We start from the raw sequence: 12591 nt of genomic DNA, 5'->3' as shown, positions 1-12591 counted from the left end.
TCCATTTGTACTTTTTGTTCAATCCCTCTCCAGATGGGTACTGGCCAAGGAAGACTGGCATGGGGTCAAGAACCAAACTCTTTCCTTTTCAGTGTGCACAGACGGCAACTCACAAGATACTGGTGGGTAAAGGGAGCCTCTGAAGGCTGACCACATGGTCATCTAACCTCCACAGTGACTACAGTATTTGCATTGGAAGCCCAACTGTGGGGGAGAGCAGGGTGCTATGCTATTCTGCTGTGGTGTTAATCTGTCCATGCACAAGAGCCCATATCTCTAATAGATCTGCAATAGCTGAGCTACCCAGAAGTAAACACCCACCTGAGCTTATTTGCGTTCCCTGTGGTACACCCTGAAGTGCCCTCAGTCTGAAGTTTTCTATGGGCTGATTTCTAGCTTTCAAGCCTTCAGGTTAAACGGTTAGTCTTAGCAAAGTAAACAAAGTTGCTGATCAACATGTCTCCCCCTTCTGTCGAAGCATCATACCTCATTTTCTGTTTTGGGTGGGGGACACTCGAACACATCAAAGCCATTCGACAAGCCCACTGGCTTCTCTTCCTGTCCCTTTTCCTCCGCCTTCCTGTATCCCCATTTCTCATGGACTCTGCTCAACCTCTCAGTGGTGGCAGTCATCTTGCCCAGGTAACGAACAGGCTCTGTCGCTTCCAGGGACATCTCCTTCGTCTCAGGAAATGGCGGCAAAGAGTTCAAGATTACAGAGCCTGGTCTCAGAGACATCAAGACCGGACCTGCAGGCGACCCAACAGAGCATTGTTCACAAAGACCGTGAACAAAGGAGGTTTCAGGATCCAGTATGTAGAAGCTGTACTAGCCTCGGCAATGAATGATTTGGGGGGGGGGGGGGAGGCCTTAATCATTTCTCCTTGGGTCCCAATCTGGTCCTCTGGGATTTCCCTGATGACCAGACCCTCTTCCGTGTACCTCCACCTTTGTTTCATGCTTGCCCATACACAGGGTCATTTTAAAGGCTAAAATGCCTCTCCAAAAGGCTCAGTTACTGGCCAAGAGTTTTAAGATACCATTTTTGGTCTCAGTCTTCTGCCTACAGTGATGATAAACGCTAAAATGTGACCATTCCTGCCCGCCCCCAGCCTCGCCACAAGAACGTCTCAGAAACTGGTCAGTCCCTATCTTTGGTACAAAGCACAGGAGAGGGAACTGTACCACCAAAGCTGTTTTTACCCCCAGACCCTCCTTCTTCTAGCAAAAAAAGGTGGGATGGCCACAGCTCATAAATGTCTCTATGAATAGCAATTTTAAAAATGTGCCAGTCCTCCAAACCTTTTTTAAAAAAACCCAAATACCAATTTTTAAAAATTGGAAGCAACTCTAAACCCTGCTGGTTTCCTTTTCCTTTCTTTTTGGGGGATTTTTCTTCATGTCATTTGCTGTCCATACAGCTGTGGAGGATCCCAGGGGGAGAAACCCAACCCTCAGACCAGCTAAATTTGCCCTTCCCCTGATGTAGAGGACATCTCATATTGGCTGTGAAAGGAAGACTGATAAAGAGCACCAGTCTGACAGCAGGTAGAGTTTTGGAATGTTATTTCTTAACAGTGAATTCCAAAATTCAAAGACTGCTCTATCCACTGATAACTCATTGTGTAACTTACACAGGTAGAAGTCAGCACAAATTTGCTTATCTCACTTACATCTCGCCTCCCGCCCCATCACCTCCCCCCTCATGGATATGAAGTTAGCATGCATGCTCTTCCTCGCCATTTTATCCTTAATTAAAGATAAATACATGCCGTCAAGTCAATTCAGACTGATGGTGACCCTATTCTTATAGAGCACTGGTGTGTTTTGCCATTCCCTTCTTCTGGTGGCGCTCTAGGACTGCACTTTGCCATAGTTACAGAGACTGGCTCTTCTGCCACCCTCCAGGCACCCTGAGGAAGACACCATAGGCCAGTGGTCCCCCACCTTGGGCCTCCAGATGTTCCTCGACTTCAATTCCCAGAAATCCTGGCCAGCAGAGGTGGTGGTGAAGGCTTCTGGGAGTTGTTGTTCAAGAACATCTGGAGGTCCAAGGTTGGGGACCCTTGGTATAAGCAACTGAATTCTTGACCCCTGGCTCCACTGCCAGATTCTCCAACTCACAGAACCCTCCAGTCAACTATTCTATCCTATAAAGTAGGTAAGGGTGGTTTATAAATACGGAGATTTGAACCGCAATCTCCCTAGTCCTAGTTCTAGCTAATACTCTCAATCCCACACCACCCTGGCCCTTGTGAATCTCCTTTGCCCATCCAGAGATACTCAGAAGATATAATTTGTACTTATAAAGACAATCTCTTCCACTGACACTGTAGCCTCTGTTTCCCAGGGCATGTTGCACAGGCTGGAGGGGTTCATTTTGAGAAACAACACCTCCTTCAAAGCTCCAGAGTGGCTCCAGTGTGTTCAGCCTCTAGCGGACCATCAGTGAAAGTGATGAGGCAGATATACTAGATAGTTGAAGAACTGGTTTTGATTCTACACCTTTGGAATATCAACGTGGCTGACCTTTATTAACACCGCTCAGCCATTCTTGGGCTGTCAGAGCTGGCTGGACTCCGGCTGTCAACGGATAGATGTCTTCCTGATAAGATTCAGACTGCAAAGAGACACCAGAACACACTACATCTGAGCAGATAGCCTCAAGGGCAGCCATCTCTGGTCCCAAAAGAGTAAAAAGCCATCAAAGCAGAGATATGCCCTTACCCGTCGAGGCACGATCATAGAAATGGGCTCAATCATACTTTTGACTGGAATCAGCTTATAGAATCGGAATATCTCACAGGAAGAGACATCTAGACCCCTCTTTGGCATGACACCTAAACGCCAAGAAAGACCGGTCGTAAGAGAAGGGAACGACACACTCAGCAGCAGAAAACAGGCTGGAAACCATTGCTGCTGCTGCTGCTCTTCGGCAAAGAAGAGGGAGATCTGGAGAAAGGGGGACAGAGGGTAAGGGGCTTTGCTTAACGCTTCCCCTGTGTGCCCCTTTTCTATTGTTTTCCACCAAACATGAGAGAACACACCACTTTGCTCTGTGTAATTTACCTTCTCTCTCTCTCTCACACACACACACACACACACACACATACGCACATTACGTTCTCCAGTTCCATCTATGAGATATCCTTCTCTGCAACCTGAAATCCCCTGGTAACAAACCGAAACCCTTCCTGCCTTCTTCTTAACAACCTGCTATTGACTCCACTCTCCTCCTCCTCCTCCTCCTCCACCAGCCTTGTGGCTCACACTTTGCTGGCTCTGGGTCAAAATCTCAAGAGAAAGAGGGAACGCATAAGAGCTACAATGAGGGGAACTCCCTCCCACCCCCCACCTCGGCTGTTAATGAGAGGGAAGAGTTCACTAAGCTGGGGCCAAACGATGCTGGGGCCAGACGACGGCTCCTGCTGTAGCCCAACCCACGCGGACAGGGCTAGGCTAGGAAAGGGAGCTTTGGTCAGTACCCTTATTGGCAGAGGGAAGGGACGTGAGCCAAGGGTCTCACCCATGTGGCACCCCTGTGAAAAAACTAAAAGGAGGGGGAACCGACGTAGACCTGTTGTCTCCTCAGGAAAAGCTCCCCTGCCCTGTTGTCCCACTTGTTCAGCGGCCCCCTTCTTCCGCTCTCCTGGGATGTATAATGAACAGCTCAACTGCTGCATACTCACCTATTCCTTTCTGGGGCAAAGTGGAGCGGTACTCCATCAGGAAATGTAGGTATGGCTTCTCTGGGCTGACTTCATAGTACTTGATGTTCCCATCTCCCTAGAGACAATGGGAGACACAAAGAGCCACTGTTGGTTCCCCGAGGTGTTGAGGAGGCCTGGCTCCTGGCACTATTATGTGGAGCACTTTGTGTGTGTGTGTGTGTGTGTGTGTGTGTGTGTGTGTGTGTGTGTGTGTGTGTGTGTGTGTGTGTGTGTGTGTGTGTGTGTGTGTGTGTGTGTGTGTGTGTGTGTGTGTGTGTGTGTGTGTGTGTGTGTGTGTGTGTGTGTGTGTGTGTGTGTGTGAGAGAGAGAGAGAGAGAGAGAGAGAGAGAGAGAGAGAGAGAGAGAGAGAGAGAGAGAGATCATACATGTTGGCCGTTTGTTCTCAAGAAGCGGCCAACCCACTTTCAAACTGCCATTTGGCCCAAGTCTTCTCTGGGGCACAGCACTCTCTCCCGATGGCTTTTCTCCTTCTGAAGAAGTGGGCCGTCATCCACAAAAGGTCACACTGTCTTTAAAAAACTCCAAAATCTCTACTAATGTAATGTACCTGCCAACATCCTTTGTTCTGCTCTACCTATTTACTTTAGTGACTGCCTTTTTTCTTGATTATGGCTATGGGTCTCTCTCTCTCTCTCTCTCTCTCTCTCTCTCTGTGTGTGTGTGTGTGTGTGAGAGAGAGAGAGAGACACTCCATTTTGTGTGATGTTAACCATGCAATCACACACTTTAAGGCTGACTCACTGTTTTAAAAATATCAATAATAAGGCAATGTCTTTCCGTCTGTCTCCACTGTAACTCAAAGGCCTGAAACCTAGATGTCTGACACTTGGCACACCTACCAAGGGGGCTACGAGGGTCTTCATTTCTTTGCATCAGAGCATTGCACAATTTAAAATTATAAACATACAAGAAATTTAGGTAAAATTAAAAACAGATTAAAATGTTGAGATTAGACTATTTTTAACCAGAAGCAGGCTACTTTAATAAATTGCAGGAACATCAGAACTGCTTTGAATTTCTCCAGTCACAAAAAAATGTGTCCTGTGTTACGTGATTATTCTTCAATATTCCTACTTCACTTCGAAGTCTATTGAGTGACTACCAGAGGGTCCGGCTAGAGTTTTGTCCTGATGGGAGTCACTCTTCAGCATTCATCCATTCAGGCATTTTGTTCTCCATAGGTTTAAGCCTAGCCTCCTTTGGTTTAATACTTAAGAGCTTGAGAGGTGTGCAGAAAACTTTTCCTTAATTCTAGCTTTTGTATAGGGAATTGCTGGAAATGAAATGGATGTATTTGGCGTTGCATTATTTTGTTTCAATCATTACCCTGTTTCCCTGAAAATAAGACCTAACCTGAAAATAAGCCCTAGTATGATTTTTCATACCTATAAGCCCTACCTCCCAAATAAGCCCCAGTTAAGTGAAACCCTGCCCCCCCCCTTGGGCAGCAACGAGAAGAAGATGACATGACTGTCTTTGAATCAAATGTAGATTATTGTACATGAAAAATATAAAACATCCCCGAAAATAAGCCCTAATGCATTTTTGGAGCAAAAATTAATATAAGACCCTGTCTTATTTTCGGGGGAAACATGGTATTTGCTAGCGCCTCTTGGTGTATTTCTGGAGGGGCAATACCAGCCAAATAATAAGACTTTTTCAACGGGAGTGGGTTTCAGGTAGCTAGCAATAATCTTGCATGATTCATTAAGAACTACATAAAGTTGTTTGGCATGTGCTGATTTATACCATACGGCTATAGCATATTCTGCTGTGGAGCAGCACAAGGACAAAGCTGTTCTTATTGTACGTGGGTGTGCACCCCATTCTGACCCAACCAGTTTCCTAAGTATATTTTTTCTGGCAGTAACATTCTGTTTAGACAATGCTTTTTATAGGTCAGGGTTCGATCCAGAGTAATATCCAAATACTCTGGGGTAGGGCAGTGTTCCAAAATCTTCCCTTCCCAGCTAACTCAGAGCTTCCTTTCTGCTTCTTTAAGTGGAAGGCACAGACCTGTGTTTTGTTGTCCGCTGGTTACCAGCGTGCAGTTGGCCAATCCTTCACTTCCAGAAGCACTGCAATATAAACTTATCAATGCTTACTATGGGGGTATGCATCTTGATTGTTTATACGGACTATTTAATTTTAACTACAAACTAAAATTTCAACTAATTTTAACTAAAACTGCCTGTACCATGTTGTACCACAGAGGGACACCAACTTCCCTAGGAGTAAGAGGTCTCCACAAGAGCAGAAAACCTAGGGCTTTAATCCAAATGTTTACAGCTGGTTGGGATAGCATTAGAACCAGCCCATTTAAGCATAAAGTTAAGGTGAAGGGAGAAAAGCTTAGTAGGAAGAAAAAGTAAAATTGCTAAATTGGTTGGATCCTGTTATACAATTACATCAGGCCTTAACTCCATTGGTTTCAGCAGTAATTTGGTGCAAGTTAAGAAATCAGTGTAAGCATTTGCTATTGCATACAGAGTCACATGACTGGTGTGCAATGGCAAATGTTTATGCCGGCTTCCTAACTTGCAGCAATGTGCTGCTGAATATATGCTGATAAAATTACGCTGGCAGGCATGAATGACAGGCCTGTGGCCATTGTCTAGTTGTGAGGGTTCTTCTTTGAATTCTAGTCATGCCACCATAACTGGTTGGGATCCCCAGCTTTCCTTGAATAAGAGGGAGTGGTCTGCACTCCACAGTTACATTGATTTTATACAACTTTAAATGGGGGAATGTTGTGTAACATACACATAGTCCAGAATCTTATTACCTATAGCCATCAACATAACTCCTTCGGTGCAATTTCTCAGTGGTGAATTACCATTAATTAAGACAACAGCATAGGCATTTCTTGTTGCACACCAGACACATGGTTAGGCACATGACAACAAATAACTACACCAACTTCTTAACTAGTACCAATTCACTGCTGAAATGTATGCTGCCTGGCATACTTGCACAGCCTACTACCACAAAACACATTCAGCCGCTTGAGAAGGGGGGAAATCAGAAACATGTAGTGCTTCAAAACAGCAGGCAATTAATGTTCTGTCCAGCATTTTTTAAGCAGGAGGAGCCTTTCTGAATAGTGACAACTTGAAATTTCAGCACAATGTCCTTAAGAAATCTACAGTCAATCATGCAAATGCCGGTTCTTGTGCAGGAAGGTGCTAGAATTAGAAAGACAAAGAAAATTACTTGTTCTTGTCTAATTGTACTGCACTGAGATCACTCAAAAGTTTAATCAAAACCATTTATTTACACTCTGTGTCAAGATAAAGACTCACCTTGCCAAGCACATAAAGCATGTGTGTGTCGGAGTCATAGAAAGGAAACAAGAGACCTGATGAGCCATCAACATCCTCCTCAAGTAAAGGCACAGAAAGATCACTCTGCATGTGAAAAGGGAAACAGAAAATGCTGCTGAAAAATGAAAAATTATTTCAAGATGCTTGGGGGGGGGGAAGAAAAAAACAGCACAGATCAAGAAGTTAGAGAGTTGAGCAACATATGCCTCTCTAGAGTTTGCTGGACTACAGTTCCCATAATCCTTGACTTCTGCCAAGGCTGATTAGGGCTGATGGTAGTTACACTCCAACAGCATCTGAAAGCCACCTGTTATCTACCTAGGATGCAGGAGTCAGAATGCCCTGAAGACCAGATCTCACGGAAGTGGCAGATTGGGGACTGGGCTATGAGACAATAGGTTGGAACTCAAACCCATGAATGCTCCTGAAAACAAAAAAATTACACACACAGAGAGGTGTCAGGGAGATACGATTCTACCCCACCATGCAAGCATTTCACGTGGAGGGAATATCTTGGGGGTGTTCTATAGGAAAGTCTCCAGATTATGTGATGCTGCCAAGTGCAGCTAAAATGGTGAAATCTGGACTGTAACACCACACAGAGAGAACTCGGATCAACTGAACCTGAGGAAACAATAACATTCTGCAGTACAATGGACAGACAGAATATGACAACAGCATATTGCAGAGAATTCTTAAATTGGTGCGAGCATACTGTAGCTTCCCTTCAGTTTTGCACCTTATATAACAACTAGCCATACCAGTAAACGAGGCTTGTTTCTCTTGCCATCTTTGATCTGTACTTGTTTTAATTCATTCATTTGTTGATTATTTACTTGTTATCTTTTTTTTAACCACCTCACTACTTTTAGTTATTTTGCTTAAGCGCAAAATCATTCTAAATCAACCCAAATCATTTTTAATGACACCACAGGGCCAAATTTGAGGAGGGCCACACATATGTGGCATTTGCTTAAAATGGCCAGAAGAGTGAGGGCATTCCCTCGCCCACCCAATCTTGGAGTAGACCCTGGGGAGGAATATGGAACATCTGAAACGACTACCAGGAGATACTCCTGCAGAGCAGCTCTCAATACCAAGGAAGTCTCCTGCCTTCAGACAATAGTTTGCAAAATTCAAAAGTAGTTCTTCCCAGCATTCATGTGGAGCAGGATGTTCAATTCTGAACACACAATTCAAAGAAGAACTGTTGAATATGTTCAAACTATGTTCCTCAGTTCAGGAGGTGAACCTCCATCAAACTTCCTTGTGCATTTATTAGGGCTTTCCAGATGAGAAAACCAGAAATGCTAGTCTAACTTCCCCCAAAAATGATCTATTTATTTTCTTTTATCTGCAGTAAATATAGATATTTGGGGGGGGGGGGGAGACAAGTGGTGCCCATTTTCACCCACAATATACAGCCACAAGGAAGTGTTGATGGGGTTGTATATTCCACATTTTCTAGGCATCAAAATTATTTAGCAGTAAATGCTGTGTTATAAATGGAGGAGCTGCAAACCAAACTCCCCCTTCCCCTGGAAGATAGCTACTTCAAATCACTCAAACAAGTAAGCCAAACTACATGGGTTATCTTCCAAATAAACCTTTGAGATCGGTGGCCAATATGAGCTGAGAAGAAGTTCAATTCCAACCCCAAATCTGACCAGGAAGCTCTGTGAAGGAAGCAAACCTTGCTTCAAGGAATGGGAGTAGGGTCACGTTTTCCTCAGATTGAACCATTTCACTCTGGGGCCAGAACTGTGCCGTTGAATGCATGTTCATTTAAAAACAACCCTCCCACCATATAGAGAAATAGCATGTCAAGGACAAAGCGGTATTTCTCCGTGTGACCTGCCCTGCAAGAAAATGATAGAGGTGCTCACTGAGGTGATAAACAAACCTTTCCACTAGGACCATATCAAAACACAGGTTGGGTTTCCATGACTGAATCTTCCAATCATACAGAAGAATCCTATTTGGAGAGAATTCTTGCTGTGTATGAAACGATAATGGCACTAAATAGGCCTTTAATTGTTTCTAGGCATATTCTAGCATTTTACTGTCTCTGAATCTATAGTCTATACAAAGTCTAAGGGGAGCTTCTTTTTTCTATGACTGAAGAAATTAAATCAACAGAAAAGGAACAGAATTTTGAGAGAGAGAGAGAGAATTAAAGGGCAATCTGTGACAAAACTGTTCATGCAATGAGAGCTTGCAAGGAACGGCCAGGCAACCCACCTGATCCCATAGTGCAATTTGCCTGTTATTCCACCTGGACGTCCCCGTGGAGAGCAGCTTTTTCATGTTTCCTAGAAACAAAACTTTATTCACTCTGTGAGACTTGTTGTTTGCTTCCTGCAAGGAGACAGGGCATGTTACTGATGAGAAACTAAGCACACCGCATAATTCTGCCTTCAGCGAAGCTCGCCTACACTTCCTAATGGTTACAAACGATTTTTGTCAACTGGCCACCAGGACAGTTTGTAGGACTTGCCTGTCTACCTCTCCAGCTAAGGCAGCACCAACCCTCTTTGAAACAATGCCAGAGTCATCTTAATGCAGGGTGATCAAGGCACTTGATGGGAGCCTCAGGCACCGTGCCATCGGGCACTGGGGTCCTGAGGATGTAAATGAATGAACCATCTGAGCCGGGAGTTCCTGTCAGAGGGAGTGTGCTCTCTCAAAGGCTACTCTTCTATGCCGGGTCACTAGCTTCTTTCCCTCCGCCCTTAGCCCTCCATTCAAATAAGAAGGTTGCAATCTGCAGGGCTCGAGAGGGGTTGGTGGCAAGCAGGAAGACGCCCTGAGAGATCTGATTTCAAAGGCAAGGCAGCTGAGAACTCCTGAAGGTCTACAGCAAAGCAAACTGAGCTCATTTGCAACTCATCCGGCCCCTTACTCTCGACCCTCAGATGACTGGGATGTTTAAGATGGCAGGAGGACTGGGGGAAAGTCTGGCACATGAAAGCATTTCAAATGTCAAGCAGTAGGAAAATGGGGTTAGAGGTTGAGGATTTGAGAGCTGTAACAGAAAGCACCCAGAAAGAAATGAATATTCCTAAATACAAGGGATGGGATGAGATGGAGGAGGAGGAGCCAGGAAACTCCACTATCTTCTCCCAATAATTTATCCTCTTTAAAAGCTTGTGTTTCTCATCCACCTGTTCTACCAAACCTAACTGCTGGATAATTCAGTGGTTTAGGTCTCTGGCTGCAGAGCCAGAGGTTGGGACATTCATTCTCTACTGTGCCTCCCTGACATGGGCAGGACTTGATGATTCATAGGTTCCCTTCCAGCTCTGCAGTTCTAAGATGATGTTATTTGATTTAATCTTAGTTTAGGTAGAGTTGCTCTATATGCACAAGGCATGGACTCCTCCATGGGCAGGAAAGCCTGAGGTTGCCATGACAACTCTAGTCCAGGGGTGGCTAACGTGCCCCTGCCTACCGTATTTTTCGCTCCATAAGACGCACCTTTCCATAAGACGCACCAATTTTTTAGGAGAAGAAAACAGGAAAATATAATCTGTTTTCTTCGCTCCATAAGACGCACAGACTTTCCACCCCCCTGTTTTGTGGGAAAAAAGTGTGTCTTATGGTGCGAAAAATACGGTAATTCTGTAGCTCACAGATCCTGCTGCTGCCACCCCCATCATATATATATAGTTTACTCTGAAAAGGAATATTTTCAAGAGAAAACTTCAGGAGTGGCGATTCTTCTCTAAAACCAGACATAGGACCATCCACTGTTAACAACTTGTTTAGGGAAAGCCCCAACTCCAGGCCCGGAAAACCAGTTTCTTCAGGTATTTCCGTGAGTCACAGTCAGACCAGGCCAAAGCCTTCAAAGAGTGATGTCAGAATGCAGCTGACAGTGCCCCATTCACTCCCATCTTCAGTCCTTAATCCAGCTCTCCATCACCCACCCGATGGGCCCCTTGAGCTCCAGGGAAAGCAACGGAGAGGGTGAAATCAGGATGACGATGGAACAAATGTGATGAGAGCAGCACAAATTCCCAGGGGGGGGAGGGTCCACGGCCAGGACACAATGGAGCAACAGATGCCGGTTTTCTGGGGCCTTTCAAGTATCCGTGGGCCTCAGGCAGCCAGCTGCCCAATCTGGTCTGGTCCTGGTGCCTTGTGGTCTATGCAGCTTTTTAATTCAAAACAGATGGTTGGATTCAGATTTAGATGTGTTTAACTGGGCTAATGGAGTTGGCCCTCCCTGGCCCCTTCTTTTCCATAGATAGTGACAGACCCCTCTTGTCTGAAGTCTGAGCTGACGCCTCATGAAAGGCTTCTGAAATCACGTGCTGACCCAGAGCTGCAGATTGCCCAAAGCCCGTCTGACGTCACAACAGGCATGCAATCTATCTCCTCCATTCTTTCTCCCACATCTCCTGGACCATTGAATTTTTTGCACTTGGAGGAACTCAGAAGGACAACTGCCATTAAAACACTGGCCCAACAACCTCCCTCTCCCTAAGGAGTAAGGATCATCTCTGAAAGTACCATCTGGCTCCAGAGCAGATCAAGCTTAGAAATCCCAGCTTTTTCTGAGTAGTGTGGTCCAATGCAGATCAGAGCCAATTTTCTGAGCTCTCCTGCTCCATACCTTACTGCTTCAGAAGAAAACACTACCCCCACCATCTGGCCTATGCCTATCCTATCCTATGCATAAGAATAGAACTTCCTCTATGCCCTGTGTCAGAGCATAGAAAGAAATGGCATTTTCTTCCCAATTTCTTGCCAATTTAACTCACTAGCCCAGCCTAACCTGTAGAAGAGTCCCCACTCGTGGGTCGATGATCCGTATTTTCCTGTCCCTGCAGGCTGTGGCTAAGAGGCTGCCATCTGTGTTGAACGACATGGAAAGGACCACATCTGTATGGAAGCTGATTGTCTTCACTGGGGCCTGAATGAGATACTCTTTGGTGTCAAGGTTCCAGATCATGATCTGAGATAGAGGATAATATACAGGCATGTTTCCTGAGTTAGTCTCTCACTGTGGTGACAAGACATTAAAAAAAAACCCTGTGCAGTAACCCCACCCACCAGTATCCTGCTGCTCTTTGTACCATTTTCTTACACCCAAAGCTTAGGAAAGTTATTGCCCGGACTCCCAACACCCACAACCCCCCCCCCAGTCGTGGCCATGCTGCCTGGTGTATTCTGGAGGTTGTAGTCCAAAAGCATAACTTTTCCAATCTCTGATTACATCAGAATCACTCCACCCACAGTCCCAATGCGCTCTATGTGCCTAGGGTGGAAACACAACATCTGGCACCATTGCTCAATGGCGGCAAAGGGCAGGCTGACATCATGAACTTTGAACACAGTCACAATCCTGCACAGTGCTACTCATATTTTAGAAAATTAATAGTTCATTTCCGTGAGGCATTTTGACCACAGTAATTTGGGAGGAATGACACAGCCACAAGACAAAATTTGGCCCCTGTAGCTGCACGCCACTATAACATGCCACCTGCTTTATTGACTCCACAGTCCTCAGACACCTTGACAATGACCCACAT

General features: G+C 45.2%; 1 protein-coding gene across 2 annotated transcripts in view; it reads right to left on the bottom strand.

Annotated features, from left to right (window-relative positions):
- CORO2A (coronin 2A) overlaps nt 1–12591 on the bottom strand; it is an 84374-nt gene that overhangs the window by 1795 nt on the left and 69988 nt on the right. For both annotated transcript variants that reach the window (XM_072991901.2, XM_020791374.3), the window contains exons 5-11: nt 11835–12014; nt 9296–9412; nt 7034–7138; nt 3690–3786; nt 2728–2840; nt 2530–2620; nt 487–749 (exon numbers count right to left, since the gene is read on the bottom strand). In XM_072991901.2, the coding sequence (XP_072848002.2) occupies nt 487–749; nt 2530–2620; nt 2728–2840; nt 3690–3786; nt 7034–7138; nt 9296–9412; nt 11835–12014 (966 nt within the window). The remainder of the gene's footprint in view (nt 1–486; nt 750–2529; nt 2621–2727; nt 2841–3689; nt 3787–7033; nt 7139–9295; nt 9413–11834; nt 12015–12591) is intronic.

This window comes from Pogona vitticeps, chromosome 2 (genome assembly GCF_051106095.1).
Source record: "Pogona vitticeps strain Pit_001003342236 chromosome 2, PviZW2.1, whole genome shotgun sequence".
Lineage (NCBI taxonomy): Eukaryota > Metazoa > Chordata > Lepidosauria > Squamata > Agamidae > Pogona > Pogona vitticeps.
The sequence above is the reverse complement of the archived record's forward strand: the minus strand, read 5'-3'. Positions and strand labels throughout refer to the sequence as shown.